At 50.0% G+C, this 26,018-nt stretch overlaps 1 protein-coding gene across 5 annotated transcripts in view; it reads left to right on the top strand.

Moving 5' to 3' along the window:
- The first annotated feature begins 95 nt into the window (after positions 1-95).
- POLE (DNA polymerase epsilon, catalytic subunit) overlaps positions 96-26,018 on the top strand; it is a 48,875-nt gene continuing 22,952 nt past the window's right edge. For 3 of the 5 annotated variants that reach the window (XM_072953051.1, XM_072953050.1, XM_031670155.2), the window contains exons 1-26: positions 96-231; positions 4,492-4,633; positions 5,198-5,278; positions 5,700-5,744; positions 5,897-5,989; positions 6,297-6,451; positions 7,567-7,708; positions 7,834-7,914; positions 8,658-8,765; positions 9,068-9,178; positions 9,434-9,519; positions 9,681-9,800; positions 11,217-11,349; positions 11,442-11,555; positions 11,664-11,876; positions 12,155-12,262; positions 15,927-16,055; positions 16,131-16,233; positions 16,321-16,467; positions 16,939-17,084; positions 18,730-18,878; positions 19,889-19,981; positions 20,217-20,361; positions 22,554-22,711; positions 23,054-23,249; positions 24,406-24,620. In XM_072953051.1, coding sequence (XP_072809152.1) covers positions 170-231; positions 4,492-4,633; positions 5,198-5,278; positions 5,700-5,744; positions 5,897-5,989; positions 6,297-6,451; positions 7,567-7,708; positions 7,834-7,914; positions 8,658-8,765; positions 9,068-9,178; positions 9,434-9,519; positions 9,681-9,800; positions 11,217-11,349; positions 11,442-11,555; positions 11,664-11,876; positions 12,155-12,262; positions 15,927-16,055; positions 16,131-16,233; positions 16,321-16,467; positions 16,939-17,084; positions 18,730-18,878; positions 19,889-19,981; positions 20,217-20,361; positions 22,554-22,711; positions 23,054-23,249; positions 24,406-24,620 — 3,275 coding nt within the window. In that variant the 5' untranslated portion in view covers positions 96-169. Of the gene's footprint in view, positions 232-631; positions 652-4,491; positions 4,634-5,197; positions 5,279-5,699; positions 5,745-5,896; positions 5,990-6,296; positions 6,452-7,566; positions 7,709-7,833; positions 7,915-8,657; positions 8,766-9,067; positions 9,179-9,433; positions 9,520-9,680; positions 9,801-11,216; positions 11,350-11,441; positions 11,556-11,663; positions 11,877-12,154; positions 12,263-15,926; positions 16,056-16,130; positions 16,234-16,320; positions 16,468-16,938; positions 17,085-18,729; positions 18,879-19,888; positions 19,982-20,216; positions 20,362-22,553; positions 22,712-23,053; positions 23,250-24,405; positions 24,621-26,018 lie in introns of those variants that run through there. The other 2 variants (XM_072953052.1, XM_072953049.1) reach the window with 2 other exon arrangements.

Raw genomic sequence — 26,018 nt, 5'->3', positions numbered from 1 at the left:
CCTAACGGGCCACCTCCCCTCGAGCGCCGGCGGCGATTGGAGCTGGGCGGGGCGGGGCTCGACCGGTCTCCTGATTGGGCGGCGGGGCGCTTCCGTTCTCTCGCGAGAACTGGTGGGAGCGCGCCAAATTTCTCCGGAGAGGCGGCGGCGGCGGCGCGGACTCGGCGCGATGGTTCTGAGGAACACCGGGCGGCGGCGCGCGGAGCCGGGCGCGGACGGTGAGGCCAGCCGGTGAGGGGCGGCCCAGCCTCCCGGGCGGACGGGCGGGCTCGGCGCCCCTTCCTTTCCGCGAGGGCGGCGCGAGAGCGCTCCCCTCGGCTGCGTGACTCGGGCTCCCGTCTGGGAGTTGGGGCGTGTGTCCGCCGCCGCCCCTGCCCCTCGTCCCCGTCAGCTCGCCGGCGCGGTGTCGAGGCCGTCCGCGGGGCCCCGCCGAGGCGGCGGCGGGGAGGAGGTGCCTGGGAAAGGGGCGGCTCGGGGCGCAGCGGCGCGCGGGCGTGGCTTCCTTTACACCTGAGCGCCTTCGGTCCGCAGCGCCGCGCGCACCGTGGTGCCCGCGGACTGAAGGCTCGGTGCCTGCGGTCGCTGCGGCGGCGCGCGTTTTATACTCGAACTGGGGCCTTAGGAGGTGCCCGGGACATGGTGCTGGTGGTGGTAACGGGCGAGGGCGCGTGGGTGTGCGTCAGGTCCTCTGGGAAACGGGGTGCTCGCCGTCCCCTTAGAAGGGGCGGTTTGGGTGAGAGAGAGGATGCGCCTGGACCGGGTGTCTCGTAGTAGCAAGCAGCACCTGTGGGAGTCATCTTCGTTATTGGTGCCTCCATTTTTCAGATTATGTACCGTCACGGGGTGAAAAGTGGCGTTATGCTGCGGGATTAGGACATAAATATCTCGGCGGGGGGCATTAGTCTGCCTGCAACAGGTGATTATAATCTGTGAAAAGTAAGGATTCTAATCTTGAAATAGGTCATTCTGCTTTTCAAGTGGAAGTGACCTAAGGAATGTTCTTCAGGCAAAGGAAGAATTTTTCTTAAGCAATTCTCTGTCCACTTCTGTTTGTAAATTAGTAACTGGTGAAACATGTTATAGTAATTAAAGACATGAATTCTGCACAGGTTTGGTTCAAATCTTTTTCTCCCTTTATTTTGTATATTTAGCTTTAGAGTGTTCCCTTTTTTTCTCTCTCATTAAAAACAAACAGCTAGCTGTAGGGAGAGGGTACAGCTCAGCAGAAGAGCGCATGCCTAGGATGCAGAGTCCTGGGTTCAATTCACCTCTTTGAAAAATAAAACTAAGTAAAATTACCTCCCTCTCAATTAAAAGAAAAAAATAACAGCTGTGATGGACATCTCTAGGTGAAAATTACTTCCTGCACATCAGTTTCCTTGGCATATATTCTTAGAAGTGGAATTGCAAGTTCAAATGATAGGACGGTGTCTTTAGAAACACTCACTTTTTGGAGAAATCTGTTAGTGGTCGGAGATGGAATGGTCATCTAATTTCGTCAAGAGTTGTGGGATCCCAGGAACCTGGCACCATGTAGCAAGGAGCTAGAATCAGATGCTGGCAGACAAGAGGTGATGGAAGGGAGGGGATGAATATCCAAGAATAGTTGGGGAGAGAATGTCTCCAAGACCTGGAGTACTCACCGCATTGCCTTGTTTGCAAGAGCATGCCAACAGCTTTTAGGGAGACACTGCTCAGGAGAACAGTCTAGCAAGAATGAGAACTGGTATAGATACATATGTCTGTGGGGGTGGGGGGATGCTGGCTGGTGGGAATCTGCTTGTTTCTGCATAGGGAATATATATTTACCTTCTCCACCTGCCCCCTCCCACTTGCTTATCAGCACCACTCTAGACAAGTACGTATTTTCTCCGCTCTTTGGTTTATAAAGTAGCTCATTTGTTTACATTAAGACAAAAAGGCATAGGTATTTGTTCTTAGCTGTACATTTTTGAGGAGTGGAGAGTACACTTGGCTTAGCTAATAAATAGGCTTTCTTGCCAAAATATACAGGGTTCAGAATCTCAGAACTGTGGTTTAAAGAAGAAAGTAGCATTTAAGTTGGAATGCTAATAAAAGAATTGTTCTGTTTGGAAGACAGATAAACCATGATTAGTCTGGTCTATCTAGATGGGATCACACTTGTGGAGTTAAAGATTGTGAACAATTTGGGATTATCCTAGTCTCTGGACTCAGAACAGGTTTGGATAGTTCGGTTGATGGAAAGCCTTATCAAGTACTTAATTTAAGGTTTATGATTAAATCTGTGTGAAGAGTTATTTACAAAATCCTAATCAGAAAAAGGCTTAGGAAGTTTGAGGCAGATGAACTGATGTTGTAGAGCTGAGAAGTGATTTTCATTGTCAATTGAGATACTTCCTCTCACACAGAACGATATTACATCCCCATTTTTATCCCTTTGTATGTGGTTCTACTGACATTCAGGCTCAGGCATCCCAGAAGATATATCATAATTTTAAGGTACAGTTTATTCTGTTGCAACAGGTGTTTCTATAACCCCAGTTTGCTCATATGCAGTTGGTAAGCAGGAGGTAAGCAGGTAAGTGGAGATGGTGTTGGTTTAGTTACAGTTTTCCCTAGGCAAGGGGATAGGAATAGAGGAGTAAAATTACAGTCCTCAGGAGAAGAGGGAAAGCTCTTGGCTGGAGTGTTGCAAGGCATGGTGCCGTGTTGGCTCTGCTTGAAGAAAATTTCATATGAGCGGTGGTACCAAGATGGAATAAAGATCACACATAACTTAAAAAAAAATTATCAGAGAGGTGTAACCCCCTTGCACAAATCTCAGGTGGCAGGCTACATTTTTCTCCTGTACTCAGCAGTCATAAACAAAGATCTCTGCTCTCTTGTGCATTTAAAGTAGATATTTCCATAAAAACATGGTTGGTGACTTTACTGTACAGAAAATAAAGCTACCTTTCAATGTTGATAAACCAAGTAGGAGAAAATGGCTTAGTGTGGATCACTGCCTTTTCTGAACACTCATGCCTGGGGCTGGACTGTGCATCCTAACACGCTGCAGACATCCTTGTTTCACTTTTCCCGATGTGCTTTGACCACCTCGGTGGTTGTACCAGTGCTGTGCTCTATTTACATGCGCCTTGCGCAAGGTAGTACCTGTAAAGTGTTCAGTAAGTATTTTTCCAACTCAGATTACAAGACTTGAAAACCCAGATGAGTTCGTTCATTCACGTTATTTCAAATAACTCTGACATTACAGAATTTTACCTTGTAGATAACAAAAAGTGGAGAATCCCTTGTTTCTATTGATCTTTAATAAATACCACAAATACTAATTATCATACACCCATTCAACAAAGAATCCTATCTGCACATCATCCTGCCAGAACTAGAATCCAAAATAACATGGTCATTCTTTTTTAATACATTGTACCGTGCTGCCAACTTTGCATTTTTCAAAGTGCTTTTATGTTCGTTGTCTCCTATGCATGAAAATCTTGTGTGGTAGATATTGTTAATTCCATTTTAGCAAGAAAGTAATAATTTGGGAACTACCATTTAACAAATAAATAATGAAACTACTGTTATTTTAAGATAAGGGTAGATTCTTACGCAGTTGTTAGAAATTATACAGAGTTCTCTTAACCCAGCTTCCCCCAATTATAACATATTACATCATTCAAGCACACTGTCACAACAGGAAGTTGACATCGGTACAGTACAGTGCATGTACACTTGTGTTTGTGTGTGTGTTTAGTTATGTGCATATTGTATATTCATGACCACCACTGCCAGAACCAAGGTGCAGAACAGTTCTGTCCTAGGGATCCTTCCTGCTACCTTTTTATAGCCACAGCCACCTCCATCCCTCCCTTCCCCCATCCATGGCGGCTACTTATCTGTTCTCCATTTCTTATTTTGTTATTTTAGTAATGCTATATAAGTGGAATAAAGTGTGTAATTTGGGGGTGTGGCCTTTTTCACTCAGCATAATTCCCTTGAGACCCATCCGAGTTATTGCATGTTATCTATAAGTTTGTTCCCTTTTATCGATGAACTGTTTCCATGGGGTGGGTATAACGCAGGGTAACTAACTATTCACCTGTTGAAGACTATCTAGGTTGTTTTCCACTTTTTGGCTGTAATGAACAAAGCTGCTATGAATATTCACATGCAAGTTTTTGTATAAATGTGTTTTCTTTTCTCTGGGATAAATGCCTAGAATTGCAATACTGGACTTTGGGCATTTTTAATATCCCATGAGGCAGTAGCGTCCAGCCAAGATTGTTTTAAATCGGTGTTCCGGTTACAGAGTTGAACAAGTTCTGAGGGTCCTGCCCCAGTCAAATTTTTCCTGTGAGTCTTGTTACCTTAATGAGCTCTTTTGCCAAACGTGAGGTTTTTCAGGGATGCTCCTACCCTGTCACACCTAAAATGCTTATACTGAACTGAGGGTTGTAGGACTGGGTAGTGTCACGAGCAGCGAAGACTGGACTTCCTCCTCTCTCTCAGGGACGATGGCCCCTCTTCCTCAGTCTCAGCACTCAAGCGCCTGGAGCGCAGTCAGTGGACGGATAAGATGGACATGCGGTTTGGTTTTGAGAGACTCAAAGAGCCTGGTGAGAAGACAGGCTGGCTGATCAACATGCACCCTGTAAGTACCAGTGCTTTTCCTCCGTCTTCCCCACTCGGGAGGGTGGCTGCACCCCCTTGTGAATGACCCCTGGTGGGAACTGGTTGTCTGGGCTGTGCAGGTGGAGGTGGGGTTGTTTGTAGTTCTACTTTCCTCTTTAACTGCTTTGAGCCCTCTTGCAGGCCGCTGGGAAGACTAAGGTGAGGGGCATCCCTGTAACCCATGAGAATAAAGCTTTCAAAGATGAGGGGGAGGCAGAGAAATTCCCATTCGGAGGCTTTTGTGATGAAGTTCTTGTGAATGGGTCTGGTAGTATTTAGGCAAAGGTGGAGGAAGGTTTTGTTTTGTTTTAATTAAAAAAAATTTTCAGGTGGGGAGGTAATTAGGTTTTATTTATTTTTAGAGGAGGTACTGCGGATTGAACCCAGGACCTAGTGCATGCTAAGCATGCCCTCTCTCACTTGAGCTATACCTCCCCCATCCCCCCCCCTTTTTTTTAAGTGCTCAGTTTCCCAGAGAAGGAGGAAAGTCTCTTGTGCTGTATAGAGGATAACCTTGTGCCCATGTTGACTGATTCTCTTGTAGACTGAGATTTTAGATGAAGATAAGCGCTTAGTTAGCGCGGTGGATTACTACTTTATTCAAGATGATGGGAGCAGGTTTAAGGTAAGCTCTTGAACCCCAGGAAGCTAAAAACCACTCAGCGATGAGGCATAGCTGTGCCCCAGACGACAAGTGTTCTTTTAGCTCTGCAGCTGTGAGGAGGGGCGGGAGGTTTCTAGTGTGCAGTTACCCAGAGCCCATCGGGAACATGGGCCCCTAGGAGCCACATTAGTTACCATTTAAGATGTCCTAAGAGAATCTGGCTCGGAAAGACTAAAAGATGAGCAGTGTTGTATCTCTTAGACTCCTGCCTCTGTGATACGTGCAGGTCCTAATTTTGTATTGCATCATCTGTCTTAAGGTATGTCAAGGTCAAGAGCACGTTGGGTCTAGGCTGCTCACAGATGTAACAGCAAACAGCCTGTCTTCATTTCTCTCCCTTTTTTCTTTCTCATTACCCCTGAACGGGTTGTGACTCTTGCAGGTGGCCTTGCCCTACAAGCCATATTTCTACGTTGCAACCAGAAGGGTAAGTCTGTGATTAATGGCATCACATCAGACCAGCTGTGCCTTGTTCTGTAGGGGGCTTCAGCACTGGAGATAAAGAGGCTTCTAGAAAACAGACAAGGAATGAAATAGATTTTACTAACAAAAAATCCTTTCATTCTAACCCTGATTTAGGGTTGCGAGCGAGAAGTTTCATCTTTTCTCTCCAAGAAGTTTCAGGGTAAAATTGCGAAAGTAGAGACTGTCCCCAAAGAGGATCTGGACCTGGTGAGTATCATCCAGCCCTTTCAGGGTAAATGAGGTTGGGTCCAGCCTGCCCTGGGGCAAGATGGGAAGAGAACAAGTTCAGCACCCGTGGGGGGTACAGGTGATGGGGCTTTGGTGACCTTCCTACGTCCTCTTAGAGAACTCTTGTGGCATAGTTGGTGCCACATGCAGAGTTGGACAAGGTCCTTTGGAGTTGCCAAATTTTCAACTCATTTATTTACCTTTGAAATATTCTCTTTTATTTCCTCTCCCCAATTAAGTATTTTTTTTCTGTTGAACTCATGAGCACCATCTCTTCACTCTGTAGCCAAATCACTTGGTGGGTTTGAAGCGAAATTACATTAAGCTGTCCTTCAACACTGTGGAGGACCTTGTCAAAGTGAGGAAGGAGATCTCCCCTGCTGTGAAGAAAAACCGGGAGCAGAGCCATGCCAGCGATGCATACACGGCTATGCTCTCCAGGTGAGCATCACTCACATAAGCAGAAGAGACAGTCAGTCCACAAGGACTGTTTCCCATTTTTCCTAAGTTGACAAGACGGATAGGAGGCGGGAAAACAGCAATAAGACTACCTTAATGACCGGCTCCATTCAGTGTGGAAACATTTCTGAGCAATTAGGTAGACTTTGCTGTGTGTTCCATTTGTGTTAATACATGGTGGCTTCCTAGGTTATGTTTGAGTTGTCCTCCTTTACTCACACAGGAGTTAGATTTGCACCTCCAAATTGAGGTGCACATCTTCTCCAGAGGACACTGGGTATCATACAGAGAAGTTTAAACACAGGACACCAAACACTGTTCATTAGGTGTTTAGACATCAGCAGTAACAGGAAATGGGGTGAGAGATTAAGAAGAAATCTTGCCTAATTAAACGTTATGATGACTTCAGAAGAACTCATCATATCCTCTGACAAAAGAAGATCAATTTGGGACCCTGTACATTTCTGCAGATCCCATGCCCCTTGCCAGGGGCCCATTAGTTACTATTCAGAATATTTCGAGTTTTAACCAGAGACCGAATAAAGCCTGAGCCTTCTCTAAAACTCATTCTTTTTACCCCCCTTAATAGTCTATTTAGCATTTGGAAGCTTAGTGGGCAAATATTGGAGTGAATGTTCTAGGGACAGTGATTTCTCAGTTGGATATAAGAATCAATGTGGATCAGAAATAGTTACTATTTACCAGTCACTTCACCATGCAGAGAGCTTTGTCGCTATTACCCGACGACACTCTTGCAGGTGGGGCTGTTACTGTCATCCTTTTCTTGATGAAGAAACAAGTTCAGTGAGAGTGGGTCACATCTGTAGACATGCCTCCCAAGTAACTTCTTTGCTCTTTTAATTGGGGTGTAACTTACATCCTATAAAGTGCACCTCCTGAGTGTACTGAATTTCCTGTGTCTGTGGCCTGCTGCTTGGTGGAGTATGGGTCATCCTAGGTCATTCCTTAAGAAGAACCTGTCCTGATCATCTCAGCCACCTTTGTTTACTTCTTGTGTTTACAGTGTGCGGACGCTGGTCTTCCCACTCCAGCCGCTAGAGGAGTGTAGTTAAATAAGCCGCTCTCTAATTTTGCAGTGTTCTACAAGGGGGCAGCGTGATTACTGATGAAGAGGAAGCCTCTAAGAAGATTGCTGACCAGTCAGACAACATTGTAGACATGCGAGAGTACGACGTGCCCTACCACATCCGCCTCTCCATCGACCTGAAGATCCACGTGGTGAGTGGGCCGTTGCACTTGAACAGCTCCTGGGGGCCGGGGTGATACTGAAGGGTGGAGCCGCAGAGACCTGGACCTTGCTGGCCAACGTGGGACCTTTGGTTAATGTGCTGCTCATCCTGCAGGCTCACTGGTACAATGTCAGATACCGAGGAAATGCCTTTCCTGTGGAAATTACCCGCCGAGATGACCTCGTTGAACGACCTGTGAGTACCTCTTGCATTTCCGCCATCATGAATTTTCCAGTTGTTTCTGGGAATATCTAATTCAGTGCTGAAAAGTGACTTTGATCCAGAAATTTGTTTGCTGCTTTTTACTCAAATACTTTCTTAAAAGAATCATGTAGTATTTCTTTTCATCAATTTCTGGCCTGACAGTGTAATTTCACTTTGCACGTATGCATCATCGTGTGACGTCAGTATCTGAGCGAGGCTGGATCTGAACGTTGGAGGGAAAGCTCTCTGACTTCCATTTTGGGTGGTTAATAGCAAAGTGACACATTGAGAAATGGATTTATAACTGGTTCAGAGACAGCTTTGTGATCTTGGGAAAGTCTGTACTCTGTTTTCCCCATCCAAAATGAAGATGTCGGCTCTGTACTAGTCTCCTGTCGTGGGTATCCTAGAGGTCTAAATGAGGTAATGCATTTTCAAGAGCTTTGAGACTCATGCATTCTATAATTCTAGACTTTTCCTGTGAACAGCTGCTCTAGCCTTTTCTTACATGTGTAAGTTTTCGTATCATCATAGTATCCTTGACATAGGTCAGTCAGTCTCAAGATGCCTGTCCCACTTCTTCCTTCCTGGAGAACCTTCCTCTGCAGCAGCTTGACCCTTGCTTGTAGTAACTGGTCGTGGAGGTGGAGGTGGTAGCTGTCGAGAGGACCACCAGGGTGTCTGGAGCTCAGCTTGATTTGTGGCCTACTTAACGCTGCATTTCGTCCCTCCAGGACCCTGTGGTTTTAGCATTTGACATTGAGACGACCAAATTGCCCCTCAAGTTTCCCGACGCTGAGACTGACCAGATTATGATGATTTCCTATATGATTGATGGTCAGGTGAGTGGTGCCTTCTGGGAGGTAAGCTCCCTGTGAACAGGGACCATATCTGGTCCCCAAACCAGAACAGTGTCCAGCCCATGGTTAGTATTTTTTGGTGAATTAGCGGTCTGACATTCAGCCATGCTCTGCCTTCCAGTGGAAATCTGAGGGTTAGGGAGCACATCTGTTCTTGGGAAAGCTACAGAAGGTGCCTCTGAGATGCTGCAGAGATTTTGTGGCCAGAGTCTCGGCTGCGTGTGGAGAGGTATGTCTTCGGCTTTGTGTCTGTAACTCGTGCTGACTGCTAATGAACTTTCCAGGGCTACCTCATCACCAACAGGGAGATCGTCTCAGAAGACATAGAGGATTTCGAGTTCACCCCCAAGCCAGAATACGAAGGGCCCTTCTGTGTCTTCAATGAGCCTGATGAGGTAGCGATGTCATGGGAAACTGCCTTTGTTTGGGGTAGAATGGGAGGAGGAGGCTTGGTGACCCCTTGTCATAGCAGCAGCTGGACTCAGTTCCTAGTGGCTGGTTCCTCATTCCTGTGGAGGCCCAGTGTGGGTGGTGGGTGAAAGTGAAGGGCTGGTGTGGGGTGGCTGCTCCTCAGCTTCGGAGAAACACTTGCAGGTAGCTTGAGGAAGAGTAAAAGCAACCCTCTGACTACTAAGATTTGTTGAATTCAGGTTCATCTACTCCAGAGATGGTTCGAACATGTCCAGGAGACCAAACCCACCATCGTGGTCACCTATAATGGGGACTTCTTTGACTGGTGAGTTGAGGGGGTTGGGGAGAGGAGCACCAGGTGGCATGGGTGGGTCCTCATTCCGTCTGAGAGGAGATGGGGTGAGATGTCCTCTGGGCGGTCTTCCCTGTCTCTGAGGGAACTGAGACTCACTGCCCCATGTGCTTGTCCATCCTCTTGACCCTCAGGCCATTTGTGGAGGCCAGAGCAGCAGTCAACGGACTGAGCATGTACCAGGAGATAGGGTTCCAGAAGGACAGCCAGGGGGAGTACAAGGCACCCCAGTGCATCCACATGGACTGTCTCAGGTAGGCCCTGCAGCTCACCTAATGGCTCGTCACAGTGTCTTATGAGGGCTTTTCTGTGAGTGAGATCCAAGGCTTCCTTCTTGTTCATGCTGATTCTATCCACACTCTCTTGAGGAAGGAAGGTGGATTCCAAGAAGCAGCTCACCTGAGAGGACAGTGGCTACTGGCTCTGCCCAGGCCCAGGGAGATGTCTTTCATCGCTTGCTCATCATTCAGTCAGTCAGCACACACATGCTGAGCACTGGCCCTCGGGGTGTGGAGGCCACACCAGGAAGAAGGGCCTGGTGGAGTGCGGCCCGGTGCTCTGGGAGTTCGTGGGGGTGCCTGGCCCAGTGGGAGCTGGGCTGTCTCCTCAAGGACAAGCACAGTACCCAGACAGGCTGGGAGGTCTAGGCTGAGGACAAGTATGCAAGGCAGCCCCGAGTGCTGAGAAGGGAAGGCTGGGAAGGCGGGAGGCCTCACAGCCTTTCTGTGCCCTGTGGAGAGGTGGCTTTTATCTTGGTTGATTCATTTTTCCCTTTAGTGTGGCGTTGTGGAGCATGGATTGAAGGGATGGGCTGGGCCATAATGTGAACAGGAGTGGAGGAACAAGGACTTGGGGATCTATAGATTTGGGGACAGAGGGCCAAGAGGCACGGGGGCACTAGTCCTCAGGATTTGAGGTGGGCTTCTTGGGGAATAGGGCAGAGTTCAGGTTCAAAGTAGAAGCAGGCTTGGGAGCCCCACCCACATGGAGGACCCGGGGACTGTGGGGCATGTAAAAGAAACATAAGGGTTGATGGATACTCAAGAAGAGAAGTAAAGAGAGGTGGGGGCCTTCAGTGGAGGCAGCAGTGCCAGGGAGGCCACAGTGGGGCATTTCTGGGGGAGAGGATGGCCTGTAGGGCAGAGAGGCCAAAGAAGGTGCGATTAGATGGGGCCAGTAGGAAGCTGTGGGTCCTAGAGGGACAGTGACAGTGGTGTCAGTCGTGGGGCTGAGTCTTGGGGAGGAAGTGGAGGTGGGCATGGGGTGGCCTTGAGCACTTCCTTGCTGAGGAGGTCCTGTAAAAGGAGGGGAGAGCAGGGTGGACCCTGGCAGCACCCATAGGGGACCAGTTGTGGAGGGATCTGGACGACCAGAGGATTAGGGTCCTGCCTGCTCACCTCTGACTTTCCCTGTGAGGGTGAGAAGGAAGGCCAAGGGGTTCAGAGGACTGGCTCTGGCATCTCCTTGTGTTTGTGAGTGCATCTGTGAAGTTACCTGGTTCTGGGTGAAAGGTTTTCTTAAGGGACCTGTACCACATGAGGTCTTGGAGATCTTTGGGGTCCCCGTTAGGACCCCACATCCTCCTGAGGTGTGTGCAGCTTTGTCCCCTCTCACAGGCTCCTGGCTTCATCTCACTCATTTCTGGTTTTTCCTCTCTCTCACATTCCCAGGTGGGTGAAAAGGGACAGTTACCTTCCTGTGGGCAGCCACAACCTCAAGGCAGCTGCCAAAGCAAAGCTGGGCTATGACCCTGTGGAACTGGACCCCGAAGACATGTGTAGGATGGCCACCGAGCAGCCCCAGGCACGTGCGCTGCCTTGCTGAGTTCACCCTTGGTAGGGATGTGGGGGCCACTGGGAGGTTGTCAACCTCACTCACCCGTGTTCTCTCCTCAGACGCTGGCCACTTACTCTGTGTCGGACGCGGTGGCCACGTACTACCTGTACATGAAGTACGTCCACCCCTTTATATTTGCCCTCTGCACCATCATCCCCATGGAGCCTGATGAGGTCAGTGCCTCCCCTGGCCCACTCCTGCTGGGGGCAGTCCCAGGCGGCTGGTCACACTCGGCCACTGGAGTCTGGGGTTTGGCTCAAAGCCTGGCGTTTCCCCTGCAGGTGTTGCGGAAGGGCTCTGGAACGCTGTGTGAGGCCCTGCTGATGGTGCAGGCCTTCCACGCCAACATCATCTTCCCCAACAAGCAGGAGCAGGAGTTCAACAAACTGACAGATGATGGCCACGTGCTGGATGCGGAGACCTACGTGGGGGGCCACGTGGAGGCCCTGGAGTCGGGCGTGTTCCGCAGTGACATCCCCTGCCGGTTCCGGATGGTGCGCCCCCCGCCCCCGCCCGAAGTCTCCTGAGGCTGGGCCTCTTCCCTTGAATGCTGTGTAGGACCCAGGAGGGACCAGCCCCAGGGGCCGACAAGTAGCCCTTGCCCTGGGCTCCCCCTACATCCTCTGTCTGGCCGCCCTTGTCCAGGGCACTGCAGGGCAAGCACTTGGCTCCTTCTGGAGCAGCCTCTCTGTAGCCTCCCCCTGAGGCAGGTTAGTTGGTGAGAGGGTGTTTTCCTGTCTTACCCACGCCCTCTCTTGGTTGTTTGGATTAGAATCCTGCCGCGTTTGACTTCTTGCTGCAGCGGGTGGAGAAGACCATGCGTCATGCCATTGAGGAAGAGGAGAAGGTGCCCATGGAGCAGGTCACCAACTTCCAAGAGGTAACGCTCTGGAGGTGGGGTTGGGAGAAACAGTCTGTTCACACGCCTTGCCTTGTAGACTGGCGCCTATTGTGTGGTGGTACTTGGACACTGAGACAGGACACAGGGTCTCGTCTGGTCTAGCAGGACAGGGCAGTCGCCTGGTCACAGCGGATGAGCCAGCTTAGCGGGGTGGGAAAATTTCAGAGAGGCAGTGGGCCCTTGAGCTGGCTCTCAGGACACAGTGGTGAACAGATATGAGAGAGGGGAAGGCAAGTGAAGGGTTCCAGGCCAGCTCATTTGAGCTTTATTTTGTAGGCAGTGAGGAGACTTTGGAGGGTTACCCCCACCACCGTTGGAGGTTTTTTTATTTATTGTGAAGGAGACTTTAAAAATGGTGACAGAAGTTCCTTCAAATTACAGGGTAGAATGTAGTGACTGTAAAGTCCATCACATAATGGTTTAAAAAGTGCCATTTCCAAAGTGTGTCACATGACTGGAGGCCCCAGGCGCCTCCCGCATTGCTGGTCCTGTTCCTTTGAGTGTGGCACATCTTTGGTCTCAGTCAGGCCCTGCTCCTCACTTCGGCATGTTCAGTTACTCCAGTGGTTTGCAGTTTTTACCAGTTCCAGAACTGATTTCAAGACATGCCTTGTAATAGATTCAGCAGGCAAAATTGAAACAAGAACATGTGCACACACTCCGCTAATTGTGAAGTGCTGTGCAGCTGTTGTCAGCTACAGCTGTCATGCACTTCGGGAACTCTCTACAAACCAATGTGGGAAGAAGAAGTCTGGCTGAATAACAAATGGGGTTGAAGAACAACTTGGAAGGAACAAAGCTACTTCTCTCGAGTCTAAGAAACAATGAAATGAATAAGGAGTGAGGTGAAAGATGTGCTAATTAATTAAAGGGTCTCCAGACACCTTAGGGAATCCAGACGTGAACTCTTTCTAGATGACAGGGAATGTGTCTTGGTAGCTGTCTCCAGAAAGTGTTCTCTACGGGCCGGCCGGGGTCTTTAGGGGAAGGGCAACGGTTTCACCCGTTTGTTCCTAGCGATCATCCCAGCGGTGGGTGGTGGCAGTTGGTGGGAGGTATCAGTGGGGGGCATACAGCGTCTGGTTTGCCCAGGGGTCATCCGTCCCCTGTCCTCCCAGCCTTCCTCCCTGTCCCTTCCCGAGCAGCATTTCAGAACATGCCTTGGAGTGGAGAAGGATGGGGGATTGTTCTCCCAGTGGTTCTTTTGCCTAAAACTCAGTTAGAATCAAGTCTTGTCTGGTATTTCCTGTTCTACTTGCTAGATATTCCTTTTAGTCATTCTTTTCTTTACAATTTCAGTTTGACTACTTTGGAGGGCTTTAAGGAATTTTTTTTAATACTAAGGGGAATTTTACATGCAAGTAATTTTATAAAATGAATTTACCAAGTTTAATGTATTCTCTCCTGATTAATTTTTTCTGGTTAATTTTTGCATAATTTAAGTGTTTTCTAGTTTATTCTTAAATGTCTAAAACAGAGTTTGGCAGACCATGGCCCAGGAGGCCTGTTTTTGTACAGCCAGCAAGCTAAGAATGGCTTTTGTATTTTTTAAATGTGGTAGAGAAAGAATATGTGATAGACTGTGGTCATAGAACCTGAAGTATTGGTTACCTGATCCTTTACAGAGGTTTGCTGAACCCACATCTAAAGTTGTTTTTTTTTTTTTTTGACCAGCTTGTCTAAGAATGCTGGTGTATTAAATTAAATAATCTAATAAATATTAGATTAATTCCTTAATATAATAGTTCTCAAACTTTAGTGTCATGTTTCTTGGTGTTGCATACATTTTGGACAAAGTGAGCTTACCAAATAATTATATATCCCTAGTGTTCTGATTTAACTAGGTGTTACATTTTGGGGAGTGAGTGAAAATAACTGTCAGAAGCCTGTTCAGCCTCTTACAATTTCTGTGACCATTTTTGTTTTTTAGGGCAATATTCTTATTTTCAGAAACTCTGTATTGGTTCTTTTTGTTAAATGTGCTTTATTTCTTTCAAGTGGACTGGACTTTTTCCCTTCCTTTGTTTTAGATTTTTGGTCTTTATTATCTTTGATCAGCCTGATTTTAGCATGTGCACTCCAGGAGGTTTACTCTCTGACGTTCTCGGAAGTCTCCTCCCACTGTGTTTGCTTTCAGTCACAGTGGGTGTTTTTTCACATGCTCTGCAGTTTTGGAGTGTGAATTCATCTTTAGCAGGAGAGCCGTCGGGTAGTTTTACAGTTTCTGCCTGGTTCCAGAAAAGTGACACAGGCCTGATGTCCCTCCTCACCTGGTTCCTTGGCTGGAGGGTCCCAGACCAAGTGGAGAGTATAATGCAGATCACAGACCCATTAGAGCCTGTGGTGACAGATGCTCAGGGAAGACACTTTCTCCACCAGAGCCCAGAATAGGTGCAGTTTTGTTGAGCAGACTTGTTTCAGTTTATCCTGTTATGGAGGTGGCCTTTGAGAGTCCTACCTTATTTGGGGCTGTGGGTTTTGTCTCCCTGTCGTGTATAGGTTGTCCCTCCCTGAGGAGACATGAGAAATGTGAAGGAAAGAGCTCACACTACAGGCCTGAGGCCGCTGACCTCAGAAAAGCCTGCATGTATGGCTGCTGGTGTCTGGGAACTTGAGTTTCAGGAGGCTTCTCACTTTCCTCTCAGGAATGCCTCACGCACGCTTAGGGTGCTCGTGCCAACAACGTGGCTTATGCTGAGCACCTGTTCTCCCTCTGGGTGTCGGCTGTTTTGGAACCTGCAGGCAGAGGTGCCTGTGCGACTGGCCCCCAGTAAGACCCTGGGCGCTGGGTCTCTCCGAGCTTCCCTGGGAGACAGCACCTCTCACGTGTTATCACGCTTGATGCTGGAATTAAGCTCATCCCACTTGAGCCTGGGCGCCTCCTGACTTTGCCCCTTTGCCTGTTGAGCTCTGTGTTCTTCCACTGAGTCTCGGGGACCCTGACACAGGGCCAGTGAGTTAGACTCAAAGCTGCTCTGGTTGTGAGTCTGCTTGTCACTTTTGTTCTCTGGGGATAGCTTAGAAGCTCAGTTCTGCATTTACAGGGATAGTTTTCATATTTTGTGCAGGATTTCTAGATGTTTGCCATCAGGAGGGCTTTTAAGCTGACAGCCTTGGCTGGAAAGAGAAATCTGACTCATTGGTTTATAAAATAATGCTGGAAAGAGTATTAGCACCATGGTTCAGGGCAGAGCATTTGGTCTACGAGGGCCGGCTATTGAGCCCATGCTAACCTCTTGAGCCTTCTCATCCATCAGATGAGGGATTACTGAGACAGGGATGGCGTGTCCCATGCCTGCACCGGTGGGGCAGGGCGCTCGGCACCCAGGGAGTGTGGCTGTTGATAATCTAGCTGGGTAGCTGGGTAGCTGGGTTCTGCACTTGCTAGTGGACGGGCCGTGGCCTGTGAGGCTGCAAACCATCTTTTCTCCCAGCCCTCCAAGCTCTGGGGGTGGAGGCTGCTGCTTCCAGTGATCCTGTCCTCTGCCCTTCTTGCAAGTCCCGTGCACCTTCAGGGCCTGGCATTGGTAGCTGTCGTCTGCCGTCTGTCTGGGACCTGGGGTGCTTTCTCTGTTATTTTGTCCGTACGGTCTGCAGTTTTCATCTTGGTTGCCAGCCTCACCCTCTTCCCCTTTGTCTGTAGGTGTGTGACCAGATTAAGACCAAGCTCAGTTCCCTGAAAGATGTCCCTAACCGGATTGAGTGTCCTCTTATCTACCACCTGGACGTGGGGGCCATGTACCCCAACATCATCTTGACGAACCGCCTGCAGGTGAGACAGATTCTCATATTGAATCAAGCTCTTCATGCCCAGACCTTACTTGCTCCCTCTCTGCCCCCTCCGCAGCCCTCTGCCATGGTGGACGAGGCTACCTGTGCTGCCTGTGACTTCAACAAGCCTGGAGCAAACTGCCAGAGGAAGATGGCCTGGCAGTGGAGGGGCGAGTTCAGTGAGTGTTGGCCCTGGGTGGGGGCTGCTCAGTGGAAGCAGGCGGGAGGGTCTGTATCACAGACACTTCTCCTGTCACACCTCCTAGTGCCAGCCAGTCGCAGTGAGTATCATCGGATCCAGCACCAGCTGGAGTCAGAGAAGTTCCCTCCTTTGACCCCGGAGGGCCCCGCTCGGGCCTTTCACGAGCTGTCCCGTGAGGAGCAGGCCAAGTACGAGAAGAGGAGGCTGGCAGGTGAGCAGCTGGGGCAGCCGCCGGTCTCCGCGGGCTGTGTCTTCCAGTCGCGTCTTCTGTGCTGGTATGTCGCCCCTCGGGTCAGTGAAGCCAGTGCTGAGCGAGCTGAGGCCTCTTTGAGCAGCTCCTCCTGTGAGCTCCCTTTCATTGCTGATCCTTCAGCGAGTGTGCAGTGTGGATCCCTTTTGTTTCTTTTTCTTACCTAATTGCTATGGCCAGGAGTTCCAGCGAATATTCAGATACCGCACCCTCCTTCCTGTAGGCTTTGTGTACTCGGTCTGTTCCTACGATGGCTGCCCTTTCTTTCATATGGTTCACTTGTAGCACGTACTTCTGAGTCTCCTGCTCCTTTGCTTTAATAAGGAGCTGCATTTGTTGGCATCACTGTCTAGCTCTCTCTGGCTATGTCCAGAAGGCCTGCCTGTCTCCTGCATGGAGTCTCACACGCCCCTCACTCTCAATGGTGTCCAGATTACTGCCGGAAGGCGTACAAGAAGATCCATGTGACCAAGGTGGAGGAGCGTCTCACCACCATCTGCCAGCGGGAGAACTCTTTCTATGTGGACACAGTGCGCGCTTTCCGGGACAGGCGCTATGAGTTCAAAGGTCTCCACAAGGTGAGTCACCTTTGAGGATGGAATAGAGTCTGGTCTCTGGGCTGAAGTTTCTTGCTTGTCGTGATCTGGATGTGTTCCTCCTGACCGCTGGACTGGGAACGTGCATTCAGATGGTGTTCATTTGTTTTTAACCTTGAAGGATAAGGGCCTGGGGCCTCACAGCTATTCTGAATGATTGCTTTTAAAATAATTATATAGAGCAGGGGTCAGCAAGCTACAGCTGGCTTTATTGGAACTGAGCTGTGTTTGCCGCGGCAGGGAGGGAGCAACTGAGTCAGAGACAGGCCTGCATGTCTACAGAAGCCACCACGTGGCCCTTTACCTTGCCGACCTCTGGCTGGGCCACGTGAGGCGAATGTTTTTACTGACATGTTTCATCTGATTGGATTAAGGAAAGTACCTAGCAGTACCTCAGTTATGATATCAACAGATAATTTTATATTTCAGCAGATCGAGTTGTTTGTTTCTGAGACCTTCCTTCCCTGCCGGACTCAGTGAGTCATTGCATCCTGCCCTTACAGACTTTCATCATCATGCTTTGTTATCATTAGCTTTTTTTGTGTGTGTGCTAAAACATATGTAATACAAAATGTAACATTGTGAAGTGTACAGCGCAGTGGCAGCAGGTGCATTCACCCTCCCTGGTGATGGCTGCATCTACGTTATTGAGGTGAAATTGGCATGGGGTAACTGGCCCTCAGGTGGGGCAGCACACGGCCCTCGTTGGCGTTGACATAGTTTGTGACAAGCCGCCATTGGTCTGTGAGATCTGCCTAGTGAGTAGATTATTCTAAGCTGTTGCCTCTAATGAAGTGCACTTTGCTTTCTGCCTGTCGGTGGTTTCTGAGTTTTGTTGTTTGAGAAACCCTGTAACTCAGCTTGTTGAGTGCATCACATAAGAGAGTAAATTGAATCAGAGGACTCGCTCAAATTGGCAGCCCCTGGGCCTCTTTGGTGGAGTGAAGCCCCTACCTCTGTCACTCGTCACCAGATGTGAATTTCATTTGCTTCTACAGTTAGCTGCCAGGTTCTGGGTTCTATCCCAGGAGGTTGAAGTTGCTCCAAGCCTGAAGTGTCCAGGTGGGCTGCTGCTGTCATAGAGTATTTTCTCCTAGTCCTTAGTCTCATAAGAAACAAAAATGTAACGTGCATGTATATTCCTTTATGTTCAAAACTCCTTTCAGGACATCTGTCTCACATGGGACAGTTCTAAGCTGAAGGTGACACGTGAGAACCACGCGTGCCGTTGTGGCCTGGCTCTTGGTTGGGGGGCGTGCAGACCCTGTGAGGGACATGTTGATGCTGTACTCATGTTAAGTTTCTTGGGTAGTAGTGGTGTTGTGGTTACGTAGGAGAACGTCCCTGTTCCTGGAAATTGTGTGCTGAAGTCTTTAGGGGCCTGTTCATGCTATCGGTAGCTTTCAGTTATTTGTGCCAGTAGAGAGAGAGAATGGAATAAAGGAAATGTGGCAAAAAATAATGATAGCGGCCTCTCTTGGAGAAGCGTATATGGTCTTCATCGTACTTTTTTCCCCTAAGTTTCCTATATATTTAAAATTTTCAAAATACTAAAACCTTGGGCGTTGACTGTATGTAGAGCATGAACGGGGAGACTCCAGGTGGTGACTGTGCATGTGGCTCTCAGGTGTGGAAAAAGAAGCTCTCCGCAGCCGTGGAGGCGGGGGACGCAGCTGAGGTGAAGCGCTGCAGGAACATGGAGGTCCTGTACGACTCCCTGCAGCTGGCACACAAGTGCATCCTCAACTCCTTCTACGGCTACGTCATGCGCAAGGGGTAAGCTCCTGCCTGGGGAGGCCTGGGGGCCAGGGAACCAACGAGCGAGCTTGACCTCGAGGTGAACAGGGCCCAGGGCTGCGAATGGGAGGGGAGGGTTGGCTCCTGCAGGCTCACTTCCAGGGATACGGGCGAGAGCAGGTGGGGCCTGGGTGTCGAGGGTCGGTATTGCTGGATACGTTCTTCTGGGCACCCTGGGCTGGAGACAGCAGTTTGCTAGTTTCTGGCATATGACTAATGAAGGGCGTAAAGCCGTCCGAGAAGTGGAGGGCGCCAGAGCGAGGATCTCAAAACCAAGATGGAGACTGTTCCTGGGGTCAGGTGCCGAAGGAAAATGAGGCCAGGTGGGGCCTGCATGACTAACTGCCAGGTGGGTGGGGGCCTTGAGGAGGGTCAAACTGGGCAGCTCTGGAGGAGAAGGGTGGTGGTGGGGCCAGGACTGGTTCAAGGGAGGGTGGCTTTCTTTATTTGTTGTTGCTTTTTAATGGTAGAGAGGGAGGGGCTATGGGCAGGGCTGGAACCTGAGTGGAGTTCCCTGGGGCCAGAGGGACTGGCCTCAGGTCACCTGACCCCTCTGAGACCTGGTATGGACAGTGAGCCATGTGGGCTCGTGGGCAGCTGTGGGTATCTGCCAGCTTGTGTTTTCCCTGAGAAGTCAGAAGATGAGCGTGGGGTTTGGGAGAACAGAGAAGGCATGAGATGGTGTGGGGGAGAGTGAGAGACACTCGGGGGACACGCGACCATTTGGGCCAGTACTGAGAGTCCTGTTGAAGCTGAGGAGGTGAGCTGTTGCAGTGGCAGCAAGCTGCATCCTTCCAGAACTTTCCTGAGCTGATCCTGCACCTTGAAGTAGGAGCAGAGGAGTGCCCTCAGCACAGAGCTCAAATCCAGCTCAGTTCTTCCCTGCTTTTGACATCCCCTTCTTGGCATCCTCCTCCCCCCCAACCCCAACTTCTCTGATGACCCTCTGGAGGAAGCCCCCCACGCCCGACTGTGACTGTCCTTCGCAGGGCCCGCTGGTACTCCATGGAGATGGCCGGCATCGTCTGCTTCACGGGGGCCAACATTATCACGCAGGCACGGGAGTTGATTGAGCAGATTGGGTGAGTGCTGCACTTTGGTTGGCTGCTGGGGGTGGCCTGGCTGGTGGGGGAGGCCGGACAGCTGAGCGTGGGAGGGAACAAATGGTGAAGGTGGAGTTTGAAGTTGGCAGGTGTTTCATTTCGTGGGTTCACGGCCAGGAGGAGCCTCGTCCACTGTCAGGACTTGACACTGGGTTCTTGCTGTGTAGGTCACAGCCCAGCATCCATGTGGCCTCATTTCTCTGTTTCTCTGAAGGAGGCCCTTAGAGCTGGACACAGATGGAATATGGTGCGTCCTGCCCAACAGCTTCCCCGAAAACTTTGTCATCAAGACAACCAGTGTGAAAAAGCCCAAGGTGACCATCTCCTACCCTGGGGCTATGTTAAACATCATGGTCAAGGTGAGCCTGGGTCTCCAGCAAAGGGCAGCCCTCTGGGCTTGGGTTCCTAGTGCCACCGCACTAGGGGATTTGGGAAAGGGTGCTGCGTCGGCTCTTGCACTGGCACAACCCCCTTCCCGATTTCGGACCCCCTGCCTCTGCCATTCAGGTGATTGTTTCTCTGTAGCCTGAGCATCTGTGGAAGATGCTGTGCTTGAAAGTTACCTGACTACCTTCTCCTTCCGCGTAGCACCTAGACCTACAGAAAAATGGCAAAAATAGAACTGAGAATTCCTAGATATCCTTCAGCCTGCTTCCCTTAATATTAAAATCTGTAAACCACAGTGTGGTGGTCAGAACTAAGATGTTGTTTTGGCAGCACACGGCGACTAAACTTCAGCGTGACTTGGATTGCCTGGTTTTCCAGGACCCAGCGCTGCATCTAGTTGTCCTGTCTCCTTGGTCCCCTCCAGCCCGCAGCCCCTCGGTCTTTCCGGTCTGTTATGACCGGGACACCAGTGCATGCTGGCCCGCATTCTGCTGCCTTCCCCTTGATTTGGATTTGTCTGTTCTTGGATATTAGACTAGGCTTATTTGGGTTTTTTGAGAAACACCACAGGGGTGACGTGACTGGCATTCTGTCAGGGCAGAGTACGGGGGCCTGCACTTCCGGTCACTGCCTGCCGGCTGGCCCACCGTCATGTTACAGCAGCGAGTTAGTGAGTCCACATCCCAGGAGAGGAATTAAGCTTCCCTTCCCAGAGGGAGGAGTGTCAGAGCCTGGCCGTGTACCACAGCCAGCACAGTAATCAGTAAGACTGTGGAGGAGATGCCCTGAGACTGCAAATGTGCCATTTCTCACGAGCCTTCGCCTGCTAGTGCAGTACCGTGGGTGGTCCTGGTGCAGCAGTCATCACTGTGTTCTCCAGGGTGGTTCTGCCCCTGGAGAGGACCCTTTTCCTTGTTCCTTGTACATTTGGTAATGGAAAACCCGTAAGGAAGAGTTGTCACCCCACCACCCCGCTTTCCCCTTGCTTTATCAGTTGCCTGAGTCCGTGTGGGTTCCTGGGTGTTTGTTCCGCTGGGTCAGAACCCAGTTCCATCCTGATGTGTTCTGTTGCTCAGCTTGCTCCCCTTTGGCCAGTGGGGAGTCCTTCACATTTGCCCCACATTCTTGAGACGTGCCAAGTTCCTTGGTCTAGGTTTGAGTACTTCCTTACTTTCTGATACTACGAGACACTGCAGCTTCATCTTGCCCTGGAATCAGGCATTTCTTCAAGGATCCCAGGTTCCTTTTATCTGAGAGCAGTGTTAGAGACCAGGGTGGGGTGTTGGTGTGCTCTCTGCTGCTGCTCCCGGTGGCTTGACTAGGTGATTTATGTATGACCAGTAACGCCGTGCACACGTCTGTATTTATTCCTCTGTTTATCTGCGTATGATCATAGAAATAAGTAACATGAGTCTGTATTGACATATCCAGCTCTAGTCTAGTCTTCTTACTCTTAACTGTTTTCTCCTGTCTCTGATTTTCCCATTTTATTTATTTGTTCAGCCCTAGCGTGTGTGTGAAGTAGCTTCAGAGCCGTGTGTCTGAGCAGTGACTTCCTCAGCTGCAGTATGTATTTTGTCTTCAGTCTTACACCACCCATCAGCACGAGGTTTGCCAAAGTGACTTAAGCCAGCCCTTTGGCGGGGTTCTGCCATACATCAGTACCGCAGTTGAGTTCGTTGGTCCTAGTCTGCAAGGCTCTCCTGGCATCACCTGAGATCTTGGTTGAATGTTTTTTAATTTGCTTCCAGTAAAATTCACTTTTTACAGGGTGCACGTCTGTGGGGTTTGACCCACGTGTAGGGGCGTGTGACCACCACCATGAAGCAACACAAAGTTCCAGAACAGCACTCAAAGGTTCCTGGGTGCTGTCCCTTTGTCGTCAAGACTTCTCCCTACATCCAGACCTATCTCCAGTGTGTTCTTTGTGTGACAGTTTTGCCTTTTCCGGATGCCCTATGAGGGGAGACGTGCTGTGTAACCTCCTGGAGCTGGCAGGGGGCACCTGGGCTCGTCCACGTTGAACACGTGTCAGAATGCCAAGTGGCATTCATTGTATAGAAGAGCCCCAGTGCTGATCTGTCCCCTCCTTGGAGGGCAGCTGGTCTTTCCAGGTCTGGACGATTGCGAGTAAGGCTGCCCACTCTTCATTCTGGCTTTGCAGGAAGGCTTCACCAATGATCAGTACCAGGAGCTGGCTGAGCCCTCCTCACTCACCTATGTCACCCGCTCAGAGAACAGCATCTTTTTTGAGGTTGACGGACCCTACCTTGCCATGATCCTTCCAGCCTCCAAGGAAGAAGGCAAGAAGCTGAAGAAGAGGTAGGAATCCCACAGCCTTTGTGCTTGGGAAAGGAAATGGATAGATTAGGTTTAACGACTTCTCTAGGAAATAGACCAGGAGCCAGGAGGGGGGCAGACCTCGGTCCTGGTGTTTTGGACTTTTTGATTCAGTGTGGAAAGCTGTTATCGACACCAGCTCTGTTCTCCACCTGTGGTATTCTGGTTCTACAGATTGTAGGCCCTTAGGTCATTTTTACCCTGGAGAAGCATAAACCTCAGGGTAGAAAGGTGTTTGCTGCTTGATGGGTGCTGGAGGGAGGGTGATGAGAAGGTGCCGGCACCCCAGGCTCCCTTCCTTGCTGTGCTGGCTTGCGCTTCTAGGTACGCCGTGTTCAATGAGGATGGCTCCCTGGCTGAGCTCAAGGGCTTCGAAGTTAAACGCCGCGGGGAGCTGCAGCTGATTAAGATCTTCCAGTCCTCGGTGTTCGAGGCCTTCCTCAAGGGCAGCACCCTGGAAGAAGTGTACAGCTCTGTGGCCAAGGTGGCTGATTACTGGCTGGACGTGCTGTACAGCAAGGTGAGGCTCCCAGGACCCTGCAGTCAGGGACCCGGTGACAAGGTGACAGATGAACTCAAGGCTGACTCTGGCAAAATCCCGTGACCTCCTTAGATCCAGGGCGTCGCAGAATCCCCCTCAGCTTCTGCATCCAGTGACGGAATTCTGTGGAGGAAACAAATAGCATGATAATGAATGAACTGTAAGAGAGAAATTTACCAACGAGCTCATCAACGTCTTTGCTTTTTTTAAAATGTTTTTAGGCCCTATAAACACAAACATAATTTCTGCAGTTTGAAGGACAGTGCTGGCTTATCTTCATGCCTTTCACGGAACTTACCGTTGTTCTTGTGCTGCTCTGCAGTCTTTGTGTTTCATCAGGTTTGCGTGGCTCAGTTTACAGAACTAGTCCACTACTGTCGGTTGTTTTCATCGTTATAAATAGTGGTGCACAGACGTCTTTGTACAGATGGCCTTTCCCTCCTGTCCTGCATTGCTTGCTAGGAGGAGTCCTTTTGGGTGGAAGGAATACTGGAGTATTCCGGACAGTTTTCTGGCTTCCTTTGCTTCGTGGACTTCTGTTTCTTGGCACGTTGTCTTGTTCTGTATAGAGCTGACCCACACATGAGAGTAAGCACGAAGGGGGAAAGTCACACGAAGTACCAGCAAGCCTTCCAGGGCCTCTCAGAATCCGCCTCGGCTCCTGTATCCAGTGACAGAATTCTGTGAAGGCACCAAATCGCATGATAATGAAAGGAATTACAAGCTGCTTGTACTCAGACAAGTCCCTTAGACTCCTTGTTGCTGAAGAATGCTGCTGTCCAGATGGTCACTGTATCTCTCTTCTCCCTCTTGGTTCTTCCTTTCCCCACCTTTCTCTTCCTTTTAGGGGAAAAAAATCACCATTTCTTCTGTCTTTTCTTATTTTCTGCAGTCTTCATGTTAATAGCTCAATAAATGTTTCTCGAAATTCTTTTGCACAGCTTAATAAAATGAATGTTAAGTTTCTGTGTGTGGTTTAAACCTAGGGCTGGCATGAGACAGCCCTATGACACTATTGCCTTCAGCTCACGAGGCTGGAGAAACACAGGTCTTGGCTGGAGGAAAGGCTCAGGTGAGCTTAGGGTGGTACTCCTTTCCTTCTGCGTGATATCTTGCCCATTGCCTGTTACTCCAGGCAGCTAACATGCCTGATTCGGAGCTGTTTGAGCTGATCTCTGAGAACCGCTCCATGTCTCGGAAGCTGGAAGATTACGGGGAGCAGAAGTCCACGTCCATCAGCACAGCCAAGCGCCTGGCCGAGTTCCTGGGAGACCAGATGGTGAAGGATGCTGGGCTGAGCTGCCGCTACATCATCTCCCGGAAGCCTGAGGGGTCTCCAGTCACAGAGAGGTGAGCATTTTCCGTATTAAGAAAGGAGTTCCTTGAGGGACTTAGATGCCTACATTGAAAACCTGCATCTGTTGTGGAAGCTCTGAGCCTCCATAGAGAAAGGAGCTTCCTTAGAAAGAGCAGGGTGGTCACGTGGTGGAAGGAGGGGCCTGGCCGTGGACCCCCCACAGGTCAGATGATGCAGATCAGATGAAGGAGGGCTTGCTGGGCCCTGGTGAGCCCCCTGAGAGAGTGTGGTGAACCCATCCACCTGGAGCCCAGAGAACCTAGGCTCCTGAGGGGCCAGACTGAGAGTGCCCTCTTGTTGGGTGTGGGAGGGCGGGGGATGTCTTGGAGGGTCTGCTACGATGGGCCCCGTCACAAGGTCCAGTCCAAGTTTGGGGCAGGACTCCAGATCACTCACACCTTGGAGGAGACCAACGCCATCCTGGCTGGAGAGGGCGCACTGGCGTGTCTCACAGAATGTCCAACATCTGAGGCGCTGTTGTGCTGCCAGTGCTGTGTCCCCCGCCCGCTTTACGACAGAAGGAAATGTCCCCCAGCTTCTGGAACATGCCAAGGACAACAGCAAAGGGTTCTGTCAGATATTAGCTTCCAGTTCTGACTGTGGAAACTAGGGTCACAGGGCAGTTGTGTCACCAGGCTTGGGTGGGCCATTCAGGTGGTGCAGGAGCACCGTGGAGGAACTAGGAGAGTACAGCGGATCGCTTTTCTTGTTGAGGGTACGTAGAGTGAAAAACAGACCTCATCCCTGTCCTTTGTTGTGTGATTGGCAGATCTTCCTGCCAAGAACTCAAGCACTGAAAGTGGCCTGTGGGCAGACGCAGGGAAGCGCGAAGCTCCATCAAAGGAATCTGTTTCAAAGACGGCCTTCAGGGTGCCTCCGTGATCCCCTGTAATGCGGCCTTGTTGCTTCTCGCGTGATGAGGGGCCTTTCTCTCCTTACCCAGAGTCTGGGCGGCCCTTTGACTGGCTGTGACCAGTAGAATATGATGTAAGTGATCTGTAACTGCTGAACTCTGGTCCCAAGAGGCCTGGCGGGTCTGCTCTTGGTGCTGCCCGGTGTGACCGAGACGTCAAGTGCAGGAGGCCCAGCCAGCAGCACCAATGCTGCGCTGGCAAGGGAGGCCACTGCAGCTGCACCAGTGACCCCAGGAGAGACTGCCCGAATTACAGACTCATAAGCAAAAAGTGGTTATCATTTCAATCCATTGAATTTTGGGGTGGTTCATTCAGCAGTAGATAACTGATAAAGCTTTGGTGATCAGAGTTCCCACCTATGTTAGCAAGGCCTGTAGAAAGAGGAAAATGAAGCACGTGAAATGTTTTCTTAAAAATAAATCCCCAGAATCATAACAAAAAGAGAAGGAATTTGATACAAGGCTAAAATAGATGACA

The sequence above is a fragment of the Vicugna pacos genome, chromosome 32 (genome assembly GCF_048564905.1).
Source record: "Vicugna pacos chromosome 32, VicPac4, whole genome shotgun sequence".
Taxonomy (NCBI): Eukaryota; Metazoa; Chordata; class Mammalia; order Artiodactyla; family Camelidae; genus Vicugna; species Vicugna pacos.
This window is presented reverse-complemented; position numbering and strand designations above follow the sequence as displayed.